This window comes from Malaclemys terrapin, chromosome 2 (genome assembly GCF_027887155.1).
Source record: "Malaclemys terrapin pileata isolate rMalTer1 chromosome 2, rMalTer1.hap1, whole genome shotgun sequence".
NCBI lineage: Eukaryota > Metazoa > Chordata > Testudines > Emydidae > Malaclemys > Malaclemys terrapin.
The window spans coordinates 210921040-210934512 of record NC_071506.1 but is presented as its reverse complement, the minus strand read 5'-3'; the positions used below and the strand labels follow the sequence as shown (position 1 = coordinate 210934512).

At 45.8% G+C, this 13473-nt stretch overlaps 1 protein-coding gene across 1 annotated transcript in view; it reads right to left on the bottom strand.

The window, feature by feature from the left end:
• ENTPD3 (ectonucleoside triphosphate diphosphohydrolase 3) overlaps positions 1 to 2030 on the bottom strand; it is a 37170-nt gene extending 35140 nt beyond the window's left edge. Inside the window, exons 1-2 of the mRNA XM_054016651.1 lie at positions 1941 to 2030; positions 1051 to 1101 (exon numbers count right to left, since the gene is read on the bottom strand). Coding sequence (XP_053872626.1) covers positions 1051 to 1090 — 40 coding nt within the window. The 5' untranslated portion in view covers positions 1091 to 1101; positions 1941 to 2030. The remainder of the gene's footprint in view (positions 1 to 1050; positions 1102 to 1940) is intronic.
• Positions 2031 to 13473: the final 11443 nt, after the last annotated feature.

Below are 13473 nucleotides of genomic sequence, written 5' to 3'. Positions count from 1 at the left end.
TAATTATTATTCTTATTACTTCAGAGCACCTACTATGACTGTTGAAATATTGTTGTTCTGCTATAGTCTTTTCAGCATGGAGCAATGCACTCTAATGCCTATATATTTCAGGGAATCACAAATTTCTATGGGCCAAATCCTGGTCCTATTGAAGTCAATAGTAAAAATTTCAATGACTTTCCTGGTACCAAGATTTGACCCTATCTGAAAGGATTTCATTTTTCAGAAATCTCTTCAATGGGAAGAGTATTATGCGAATGAACATCATTTGTGACATTCCTCTTTTAATCTAGTGTCACTCCCAGATAAGACAATTTAATTAGAGCATAATTTATAAATCTAGGCACATTTGTTAGAAGTACACCTTACATTTCATGCCCCGGTGCAGTTAGCTAAACATTTTAATTATATGGTAGCTGGACTGTGCAAGATTCTAGAAGACTTCATGTCAGTGGAACAGATGCACAAGGCCATATTCTGCTCGCTGTTACAGCCAGGAAACCCCCGTGACATTACACACACACACACACACACACACACACACAGCAAGAGAACAAAATTCATCCCAGTTACTGAAGTTGCAAGAGGGATTAACTTGGCCTGTTGACTTCCACAGGACTGCATAAATGTAAGTGAGAGCAGAATTTGGCTCAGTCTAGTGGATTTTAGGCAAAGAGCCAACAACATCATTTAAAAAGATGTTGATGAAATATTAAAGTGCCATTGTTCTTCATTACTAAAAACAATAACATTCTGGCACAAGTGATAAAATAAATACTGGCAACTTCCAGTCCCTACTAAATTAAATATAATGGACCACACAGGAACACATTTGAAAGAAAGAACACTTTCTCATTTCCTATAGCTTACTGTAGATAAAAATAATCACTTTCTGCAAAGGAAAGTTGGCTCAGTGACTAAACCTCTTCATGCTACTGAAATATGAAGGTTAAATATACATCTATATAAATGTAAACATATATTATAGGTTGAGATTCATTTCTATGATTGACTTGAAACAGCTATTGCCAACCTATTTTAGGTACTGACCTGTTTGCTGACAGGGCTGGTGGGAAAGTACTGTAAACATCTTTTTGCAAACTGCATAATGGGAGAAATATACATATTTTTATCATTTAAAAAAATAAGAACATGTGATCTCAAAATGAAAGTTTAGTCACAAGATGCAGGGATGGGACTACCAATAACATTAGGATACAGAATTTTAGAATGCCTTAGCTTTTGTTTGCAAAACATTTTATAGGCCTGTATTCCATTTAGGGTAGTACAGCAGGTAAAAAGAAAATAGTTTCCCAGGGGGGAAAAAATCCACAGGCCATATACTTGTGGCTGAATCTTTAGACCTTCTCCAGGTTCCCATCCCTAAATACAGCATTACTGGCTAGAACCTTATTAGGAAAGGTTCAAGTGTATAAGTCATGTAAAACAAACAAACAGTTAAAGTGCGCAAGTGTCATTCTACCAAAAATGAGGAAGCTAAAAAAAAAGTCCAAGCATATGAGCATCTCTCTCGCTACACACACACTTTTGATTCTGCCAGCTTATCTCCAGCTGTGATCACTGAACACAATAAGCAGCTCTCAGAACGATGCACCTATGTTTGTAATGACACCCACAGCATCATTAGCCAAGATCATAAATGGAGCTTTTCTTTAATAAACCTACCTACCAGAACCTTTCTGAGATGGTTTCCCACTCCTTGGCCGGCCCCTTGCTCTGCCATAACCTCTGTTCTCCCATGCCTACGCACTCTGCACCTTATAAACACACACTATCTAATGGTCCAAAAAGTCTCTTCCCCCCAACTACAATGTGGGAGCCAACACACACACACACCTGTCCCCGGGAGCGCGCTCTCACACATATACGCACCTGTCCGGTGAGAACACGGCCACCCCACATCTCCCACCGCCCCTTACCGTTCCCCGCAGCTGCTGGGGTGACAGTGTGGCCGGGGCAGGCAGGCTCCCGTTGCACAGCTCAGGCTCCCTGGTGGCTTTGCCGGCAGGGGCTGGACCCTGGGAAACACCCCGGCCCGCTCGGAGCGCGGGCAGCGGCTGGGAACGGGGAAAGGCGAGCGCACTGCCCGCGCGCGGCGCAGAGGAGCTCAGTGGAGAGGCGGCAGCCGGCGCTATAAAGCCAGGGGTGCCGGCTGGCTCCTCCCCTGAGGAGCTGCCACAGCCGGGAGCCTCGGGGTGGCTCGCACGTTGCCCTCCCTTGCGCAAGACAGAGCCGGGAGGGGGATCCTCGTCCTACTCCCACCGATCAGCCGCGGATCGGCTCACCTGAGCCCTGCCCCTTGCAGGCGGGAAGCTGCTGGGCGGCGCAGCCAGCATCACGCCCCGGCCTGGCGGGTGCCCCCCAGGGGCTGGTTGCTGGCCGCCGAGCGGCACAGCTCTCCCGCCGCGCCCTCTCCCTTTTGTTTTGCTCACACACTGCAGCGAGGTTAATTGAGGCTTCGAGAGATGCGGCACCCTCCCGGCAGGGGAACCCTCTCCCGCCCTCTGCGGGCTCCCACCCACTCCGCCGCCTTGTAATTTCGGGACTGTGACCGCGGTGGGGCTGTGCCCTGCACGCACGGGCTGAGCCAAGAGGTGGCTCCGAATTCCGCCGGTTCCCAATTCCCTAGGAACAAGGAACCTACTTCAGCCTCATGAGCAGCCAGCTGTCATCCCCAAACCTCCTCCCCTGGCCCGCCCCCTCCAAAGCCCAACCACAGGGTGAATGAGCGGGTGCCTCCCACACCCCTGGATGTTATTACTAGTTACTAAAACTGGTTCGATGCTGGTCCTGTTGTGCCAGTTCAGCAACACCAAGAACATTCCATGCCCATCAGTGGCTCGACAAGTCCTGTATCCAGCCTGCAGCCCTGGCCCAACCAGGATGTGTCTGAGGAAGGCAAGAGAAGAAAACAACCCTGCACCTAGCCACTTGTGCAGTGGTAGGGAGGGGAGGATATTACTCCTTTCCGAGGGCTCCAGAGATCAGATCAGCTGATGCCGAGAAGAATACGATTTATGGTCACGTGTATTATTATGCTAACATTATGCTGGCAGCATAACTGGTGTTGATCATAAAATCATCCAGCCACTTTTACAATCCATTTACAGAAAGTAGGTCCTAATTCAAGCTGCAAGCTTCTTTGCTCCTTCCCAAGCCTGCTCAGACCCCTCCAGGATCATGCCCGGCTTTCTCACAGATCCTTCTGTATCCCACCCTCAGCTCCTCTCCCCATTTTGGCTTTCCAGCTTCCTGAACCTACCCATTTGGCAGGGGTACTGGTACAATTTTTATAGCGGGAGTGCTGAAAGCCATTGTACCAAACTGTATATAAAGGAAACCACTTCTAGTCAGAGGGTGTTGCAGCACCCCTAGTTCCAGCACCTACGTTCTTTGGCTCCTCTTCAGTTCCCTCCCTCAGCCATGCTATCCCTGATTGATTTTCCCTCTACCTGACCACCTCAGCCCTCGCTCTGCATTACCTATGGTGTGTAGCTTCACCTGATATTTTCCATCCATTCTGTCCTTCACCCAATCTTCCCCTTGCCACTTGACTACTCTTCCCACTATAACCAGCCCTCCCCTTACTCCTATCCGCTCCCCTATATCCCTCTTTCTAGTTGGCACCCCTTTTTCCTATTCCAATTGTGCTCTGTTTAATGCACCTAACCCCATTGGCTTCATCCGTTTGCTGTTGTGCAGTGGAATCTTACCCATACGCTTATTTAAAAGCTACAAATTTACGTGTTTGATGACAGCCTAAGGAAAAGTGTACATGCCTGGGTTGTAGTTGTTACCTCATGTAAATATTTTCAGTCAAAAAACAATGCATCGCCTTTGCAGTTTCACAGGCACATGCCACAGACTATGGTTATGAAAACTACAGAAACAAAGCAATTACTGTGTGCAAATTGCTATAATGTGATTATTGCTTCACAGGTACACAAGGTAATTGTATTACACGCCCCTCCACAGTACAGGATCATCATTAAGGCTATGATTATGTCATGAATTGTCATGGCAGTCACGGAATCCGTGGCTTCCAGAGACCTCCATGACATTTCCTGCCCTGGGGCTGGAGCTGTCAGTAGGCAGCCCTGCAGCTCTCAGCCACTGCTGGCCCCTGGGCAGCAGGGGGACTCCGCAGTACCCATCCACTGAGGATTGCAGGGGATCCACCCCCCACAGCTCTAGTCACTGCAGGCAGCAAGGGGACCCCGGATCTCCCACTCCCCATGGGCGGCAGGGCCCCCCGCTGCTGCCCAGCAGTGGCGGGTATGGGGGGGGGACCCCGTAGCTGCTCAGCCCCGGCTGGTGGCGAGGGGACCCCACAGCTGCTAGCCATTTGGCGGGGCGCGAGGGGACCCCAGAGCCCCCAGCTGCTGTGGGTGCTGTCTTCCCTCCCCATTTTGTCAGGAATATTTTTAGTAAAAAGCAGACAGGTCACGGGCCTCCAGGAATTTTTGTTTATTGCCGTGACCTGCCCATGATTTTTACTAAAAATATCCCTGACAAAATCTGATCCTTAATCATCATCATCAATAATAACAGAAAAACAGCCTGAAGAATACCATCCTTACCAAACTGACCACAGAACTGCCTAGGGAGGTTGTGGAATCTCCATCTCTGGAGATATTTAAGAGTAGATTAGATAAATGTCTATCAGGGATGGTCTAGACAGTATTTGGTCCTGCCATGAGGGCAGGGGACTGGACTCGCTGACCTCTTGAGGTCCCTTCCAGTCCTAGAATCTATGAATCTATAAACTGGGTCTACTGCAATTATAAGGCCCAGACTGCTGGTGTTGAAATGTTAGGTGCCTCAAAAACATTATCCAAAGGAGATCCATAGTGTATACAAAATGCTGGTGGAGGAATGGCAACGGGGAGGTGGTCAACCAAGGCTCATCCAGACTCCAGCCCGTAGGAGCAGCTGCAGAAGCAGCCAAAGCAGGGACTGCTGCACAGGGAGGAGGGAGTATGATGTGTCCACCCAGAGCCACTTGTCCCCCAGAACCCTTCCATGATCCAGAACTGTGAAGGGAAAACACGCCCCCCACACACACACACTCAAGGTAAACTAGGACACAAGGTGATGCCCCTCAACCACATGGCCTTGAGGGAAAACAGCAGAGAGGAACCAGCCGGAGACTACACTGAGTAAAAGCAGATACAGAAGCAGCTAAAGCATGGACCCTCAGACATTCATAGAGCTCTACAGTCTTGGCTGTCAAGTATCAGGGGGTAGCCGTGTTAGTCTGTATCTACAAAAACAACAAGGAGTCTGGTGGCACCTTAAAGACTAACAGATTTATTTGGGCATAAGCTTTCGTGAGTAAAAACCTCACTTCTTCGGATGCAAAGTCTTGGCTGGACTTTCTCTGTCCTATGCTGTTTGGCTGTCTGCTCCAGCCTTCTCCCGCCACTTCTCTTACAGTCTCTTCACCTCTTACCCTCTTCTCCCCCTGCCCTGTCCCCTCACCTCCCTTTCCTTCAGTGTACCCTCTCCCTTCTCATTTCTTTCCCCTTAGGTTATCCCCTTCTAATTGCACACACCCCATAAATAAAATCATAGCACTGACATGCCATATGCTGCCATTACATTGTTCCCTCTGCTGGTGTGTTCTATCCCTTCTACCCTGTATCTGTCTTGTCTATTTAGACTATAACCTCCTTGGGGCAGGGACCTTCTACTACTGTGTTTGTACAGTGCCTAGCACAATGGGGCTCCACTCTTGGTGGATCCTTAGGGTCCTAATAAACAAGCTTAATAATAATGAGCACCTATGCCTTGCATGATAGTCAGCAGCTCAGGAAGAACTTGTGAAATAGTTTATGCATTGGTTAATATTCTTTCTTAAGTTGTGTAAGCAGGTGGCCATTCAATTCCTGCTATTTTTTTGCTGCCTTCCCAGCTATTCAGGCCGATTTCATTGAGACTCATCACTGAGCGCGTGGTGCTCTTTGGTTCAAATTCAGTGCTTGCACCATTTTTCCTGAAGACTTTCTGCCCAAGGCTTTAGCAACATTTTTAAAATGCCCTTGATTTACCCTATTCCAAAAATTACACATGTTCACATTAACTTCCCTTCCCTCTACCAATCTGAGGACTGGCAATACAGCAGCAAGGTGCTAGCAAACAGGATTTTTGCGAGGGAGTTCTCCAGGTGAAGACCCTTGGGATGAGTTTGTTGTTTGATGTGTGCTTTCATGTTTGAAGTTGATAGTGTGGTCTGTTCTGGAGGCTGTGCACTGAACCAAACGGCCTGCTAGGCTAAGCTTAGAGTTTACAAACCAGGCTTTAGCCTACTATCCTATGATCCCTTGACAAGGGGCGGGGCAAACTCAGGGAGAATAGGGGTTTAAAAAGCCAGCACCTAAATGATCGGAGGAACTAGTGAACAGGGGAGTTTTGTGAGGATGTTTAAACAGAGAACATGAGAGGCAGATACACCTAACAAACATACTCTAAACTCAGGCCAATACCCCCTCCATCCCCGCCAAAAAAAAAAAAAAAAGACCCCCACAGGAGTAAAAAGAGAATGCCGGCAGAAGTCCAGCAGCAGAGTTGGGGCTATCCAGTTTATTGCACTGAATGCAGCATGCATGATTACCTGCCTCGTGGGGAGATGTATGCATTTGGTGTGAACAACTCATGGCCTTTAAGACCAGTACTAGCTCTTGAAACCAGAGTAGCTAATCTGGAGGAGCTAAGGGAGGCAGAGAAGTACATCAAAGAGACTTTCAGGGACACAGCAGAGCAGTCCTACCCACAGTCTGACAGCTTCCGTACTATTGAGGAGGATGAAAATCTTGGGGAAGGAGAACATCAAGCTGAAGCAGAGGGAAATGATCCCATAGTTGGGACACTCCTTGCAGATGATGTCATGGTGTCCTCTCAGACCGAGGATACCCCTCTGGGGGAGGGGACCCCAGTTATTAGGAAGAGACAGATAATAGTAATGGGGAATTTGATTATTAGACATATAGATAGTTGAGTTTATGATGACTGGGAGAATCACATGGTGAATTGCCTTCTGGGTGCGAAGGTTGTGGACCTCTCAAGACATCTAGACAGGCTTATGTGCTTTGCTGGGAAGGAGCCCATGTAGGAAACAAAGACATAGAGAAAGGTAGGAGAGAGGTCCTGGAGTTCAAATTTAGACTGGTAAGTAAGAGATTAAAGTCCAGGACCTACATGGTAGCATTCTCTGAAATGCTTCCAGTTCCACACATAGAGTCAGTTAGACAGGGTCTCAATGCATGGATGAGATGATGGTATTGGGAGCAGGGCTTTAGGTTTACTAGGAACTGGGGAACCTTTTGGGAAAGGAGGAGCCTCTACAGGAAGGATGGGCTCCACCTAAATCAAAACAGAACCAGACGTAAAATTAAAAACGTCATAAAGGAGTTTTTAAATGAAGGGCTGTGGGAAAGCTGACAGATGAAGAGGAGCACATGGTTCAGACAGACACATGCCTTAAGGGAGGATTTATTAAAGCCGATACTCTATATCAGGGGTCAGCAACCTTTCAGAAGTGGTGTGCCGAGTCTTCATTTATTCAGTCTAATTTAAGGTTTCGCATGCCAGGAATACATTTTAACGTTTTTAGAAGGTCTCTTTCTAGAAGTCTATAATATATAACTAAACTATTGTTGTATGTAAAGTAAATAAGGTTTTTAAAATGTTTAAGAAGCTTCATTTAAAATTAAATTAAAATGCAGAGCCCCCCGGACCAGTGGCCAGGACCCGGGCAGTGTGAGTGCTACTGAAAATGAGCTTGTGTGCCACCTTCAGCACTCGTGTCATAGGTTGCCTGCCTCTGCTCTATATCCTAATAAAGAAGAGATGATAGAAGTTCATAGAGTGCAGGTAGGAACTGAAGAGAAACTGCATCACACAAGGCAGTCAACTAAATATTGACAAATTTTATAAGTGTTTGTGTACAAATGCCATTAGTCTAAATATTAAGATGGGTGACATTGAGATCCTGGTAATAAATGAGATTATTAATATAATATGAATCTCAGAACTTGGTGGAATGATGATAATCAACAGGACATGATAATACCAGGGTACAAAATATAGAGGAATGACAGAGTAGGTCATGCTGGGGGTTAGGGGAGTGGCACTATATATGAAAAAAAACAGAGTCCAATATAGTACAAATCTGAAATGAATCAAACTTACCATACAACTTCTAAGGATAGAAATTCCATACTTGAATAATAAGAGTACAGCAGTAGGAATATATTACCGACCACCTGACCAGAATGGTGATAGTGACTGTGAAATGCTCACAGAGATTAGAGAGGCTACAAAAACAACAACAACAACTAAAACAATAATAATGGGGGATTTCAACTTTCCCCATATTGACTGGATACATGTCACCTCAGGACAGGATGCAGAGATAAAATTTCTAGACACAATTAATGACTGCTTCTTGGAACAGCTAGTCCTGGAAACCACAAGGGGAAAGGCAATTCTTGATTTAGTCCTAAATGGCGCACAGGATCTTGTCCAAGAGGTGAATATCTCTAAACCACTTGGTAATAGTGACTACAAGATAATTAAATTTAACATCCTTGTAGGGGGGAAATACCAAAGAAACCAACCACAGTAGCATTTAACTTCAAAAAGGAGAACTACACAAAAATGAGGAGGCTGCTTAAATGGAAATTAAAATAAATAGATGAAAGAAATGCCTGCAAGCTGCATGGAAACTATTTAAAAACACCATAGTACAGACTCGAACTAAAAAGGATGCTCCAAATAAAAAATGTCAGTAAAAGGACCCAAAAAATGCCACCCTGGCTAAACAGCAGAGTTAAAAAGGTGGTTAGAGGCAAAAAGGCATCCTTTAAAAATTGGAAGTCAAATCCTGCTGAGGACAAGAAAAGAGCATAAACTCTGGCAAGTCAAGTGTAAACATATAAATTAGGCAAGCCAAAAAAGAATATGAAGAGCAACTAGCAAAAGACACAAAAACTAACAGCAAAAAAAAAATTTCAGTACATCAGAAGCTGGAAGTCTCACAAACAATCATTGTGGCCACTGGATGATCAAGGTGCTAAAGGAGCACTCAAGGAAGACAAGGTCATTGTGGGAGAGCTAAATTAATTCTTTGCAATAGTCTTCACTGCAAAGGATGTGAGGGTGATTGCCACATCTGAGCCATTCTTTTTAGGTGACAAATCTGAGGAACCATCCCAGATTGAGGTGTCAATAGAGGAGGGTTTGGAACATATTGATAAATGAAACAGTAATAAGTCACCAGGACCACATAGTATTCACACCACAGTTCTTCTGAAGGAACTCACATATGAAATTGCACAGCTACTAACTGTGGTATATAATTTATTGCTTAAATCAGCATCTGTATCAGATGACTGGAGGATAGCTAATGTAATGCCCATTTTTTAAAAAGTCTCCAAAGGCAATCCTGGCAATTACAGGCCAGTAAGCCTAATTTCAGTACCAGGCAAATTGGTTGAAACCAAAGTCAAGAACAGAATTATCAGACACATAGAAGAACATGATATGCTGGGGAGGATTCAACTCGGATTTTGTAAAGGGAAATCATGCCTCAAATCTATTAGAATTCTTTAACAAGCATATAGACAAGGGTGATCCAGTGGATATAGTATACTTGGACTTTCAGAAAGCCTTTGATAAGGTCCCACACCAAAGGCTCTTAAGTAAAGAAGGCAGTCATGGGATAAGAGGGAAAGCCCTCTTACGGATCAGTAACTAGTTAAAAGATTGGAAATAAAGGGTAGGAATAAATGGTCAGTTTTCACAGTGGTGAGAGGTAAATAGCAGAGGTAAATACAGATCCCCCAAGGATCTGTAGTGGGACCAATGCTGTTGTAAAAAGGGGTAAACAGTGAAGTGGCAAGTTTGCAGATGATACTAAATTACTTAAGATAAGTCCAAAGCTGACTGCAAAGAGTTACAAAGGGATCTCACAAAACTGGGTGACTGGGCAAAAAAATGAAAGAGAAATTCAATATTGATAAATGCAAAATAATGCATAATGGAAAAAAATCCCAACCATCCACACAAAATGATGGGTTCTAAATTAGCTCTTACCATGGATATATCTCTGAAAACATCTGTTCAATGTGCAGCGGCAGTCAAAAAAGCTAACAGAATGTTAGGAACCATTAGGAAGGGGATAGATAATAAGACAAAAAATATCATAATGTCACTATATAAATCTATGGTACATCCACAACTTGAATATTGCATGCAGTTCTGGTCATCCCATCTCAAAAAAGATATATTAGAATTGGACAAGGTACAGAGAAGGGGGACAAAAATGATTAGGGGTATGGAACAGCTTCCCTACGAGTTGAGATTAAAAGGACTGGGACTGTTCATCTTAGAAAAGAGACGACTAAGGGGAGGATATGATGGAGGTCTATAAAATCATGAATGGCATAGAGAAAGTGAATAGGGAAGTATTATTTACTCCTTCACATACACACAAGAACATGGGGAACTAATGAAATTAATTGGCAGCAGGTTTAAAACAAACATAAAGAAGTACTTCTTCGCACAATGCACAGTTGACCTGTGGAACTGGTTGCCAGTGGATGTTGTGAAGGCCAAAACTATAACTAGGGTCAGGGCCGTCCTTAGCCATAGGCAGAACAGGCAACCGCCTAGGACACCATGCTACCTGGGGGCACCACTCTGCCCGGAGCCCGGACAGACGGGAAGCAGTGGAGCATTTAACAGCAGGGCTGCTGGGTCCTAGAGAGAGCCGAATGCAGCACAGTCTGAGAGAGGGGATTGGCTGCTGGGGTCTCTGGGAAGGGGAGGGGTGGGGGAAGGAACTCACCTGTGAGTGTGACTCTTTCCCCCGGCGTGAGGTGAGGCAGGCTCGGCAGCTCTGGCACCAGTATCCTTTGTTGTCCCCAGGGCCGGCTCCAGGTTTTCTGCCACCCCAAGTGGCAAAAAAAAAAAAAAAAAAAAGCCGCAGCACCATGATTGCGCCATTCCACTCTTCGGTGGCAAATGGGTGGCAGGTCCTTCGCTCCGAGAGGGACTGAGGGACCCGCCACCGAATTACTGCGCTGCAGACCCAGACGTGCCGCCCCGATAGCGGCTGGAGTGCCGCCCTTTGGTATTGGCAGCCTCAAGAACCTGCTTCTTTAACTGGTGCCTGGAGCCGGCACTGTTTCCCACTTATTCTGTAGCTACATCTGTCATGCTTCCCCACTCCTTCACAATTCTGCAGTGCAATTTCCTTTGTTCCCCTTGCTTTTATCCATAATGGCTGTTCAGTAAAACCACTTTTCCCTGGCTGATGGAATTGATCTGCAAAGGGATTTATTAAATGCAGCATTTGTCAGAGCTGTTTTTTAAAAAATATTTAAACCCACTTGCTTTATTCAAAGGGAATATTTGTGCTTAGGCTTGTGCATCCAGTGTGCCTTCTTGGTGACTAGTAAGAGGTAATAAGATCACAATTATTCCTTTGAGGTCATGGATTAGTCCAGGAAAGGAGAGACGAATTAGGTGGCCCATGCTAGGAGATTCCCTATGCATCTACCAGAGGGGTGGAAGAGAAGAGATGGAGGGCAGGGAATAAATCACTGAATTGTTTTCTTCCTAACCAGGAGTCAGATTCTATTCTATTCATGTTCTTAAAACAATGCCCATCCCTGACTTATGTGAGCCCTGGGGCCTTGACAATTTGTCCCTTATATGGACTAACCTCATTCCTTGGATTTAAGCAAGTTATGTTAAATAATGGTCACATTAATTTACATTTTGATAAAACAGCCAAAGTTTTATGGGTGGGGTAAAACATAGGAGTACTGTTAACTTTCTATAGCACTTTATGCTCTCAAACAAGTTGGTGCCTAACTTCCCTTAAGGCTACCACTTTTTCACAGAGGCTTACAAACATGCTTTATTTGGTTATGTTGACTGAACTGTAAAACCCAGCTCAGCCCTCTGGCCCCCACACCAGTCAGCTGACTCCTGGGACAAGGGACCAGGCTGTATCAGAGGTGCTGGAACAATTTTTATAGTGGGGTGCTGAGAGTCAGTGAACCAATCTGTAAACATAGGATGGAAACCACTTCAAGCCAGGGGGTGCGCACTTCAGCACCATGGGCTGGAATGGTGGTGGTGGAGGGTCTGGCTGGAGTCAGGGGACAAAGAGACTTGGCTGTGGCGGCGCATGACTACCATGATGGGGTGAGAGGCTGAAGATCCTCACTGGAGTGAGAGAAGATAGGAGCCCAAATGATTGGACAACAGTATATGATTCACATAAAATAGAATAAAAAATAGAAAAAATAATACATTTATAAAAAGTGCAAAATAAATTTAAAATAGTAATAATGAATAAAATACAAAAAATATTAACAGACTTAAAAAAAGTAAAATAATAAAAACTGAAAAATAAAAGAATTGTAAAATACATAAAAAACATAAAAGGGGAAATAAAATTAAAAGAAACTTTATATATATATAAACAATAAAATAAAAAAGGAAATACAAGTAAAATATATTAAAAATGTAAAAATATAACTATTAAGAAAAAACACACATACAAAAAGAAAGAAAAAAGAAGTACAATTGTAAAACCGAGGGCGAGAGTCCATGGGGCTTGTGCTCCTATATCATAGGTGAGGAGCTCTGATGTGTGCCCCCGTGTCCTCCTCTCTGTCCCCCGTGTGGACAGGGCTAGACAGCAGTCTTACTCCGGCCATGCGGCCACCCCAGCCTGGGAGTGAGGGGCGGCGCCCTCCCGGGCTTCCGGACCCACAGACAAAGCCCGGGGGGAACCACTCCCATTTATACTTGCTGGACACAAGGCTCTTGCTCGTGTTGTACAGGAGGCTAAGCGACCCCCCTGTTATACACTGAGCAATGAGGGCTCCCTCCGTGTGGGGCAGAGGCGAGACCCTGCGCTCCAGGGACGAGGTAGCTGGTGGACAGACCCCGCCGGAGCAAGGAATGTCGGCAGGCGCCACTCTGCCTTGGATGGAGTCATCTCCACTTGAGCAAGCGAGATTCCCCGCAACCGCCAAGCATCTCTTCCGTCAGTGGACGGTGAGACCCTGACTCCAAGAGAGACCCCCGGGAGAGCGAGAGAGAGACGGGGTGTCCCTCGGCTGGGCCCCCTGGGGTGAGATTCAGCCCAGCCGCAGCGGGGTACACAAGGTACTAGGTGGATAGGGGAAGGAGAGAGAGAGCCAGGCTGGAGGCCTCCGGGCTCTGTTCCCCTCTCTGCACCAGCCTGAGTCCCTCCACTCAGGGCTTTTCCCAGCGTGTACCCAGCTCACCCAACCTTGTGTCATGGGTCCGGGCCAAGCCTTCGGAATGAGGGGAGAGAAAAGGGCAACGCTGCCTCTGCCCGGGCTGTGCAGTGAATCACCCCGCCCTTCTGGAACTACCTCTGGGGACCCAGCTGGGATTGTAGCTCAT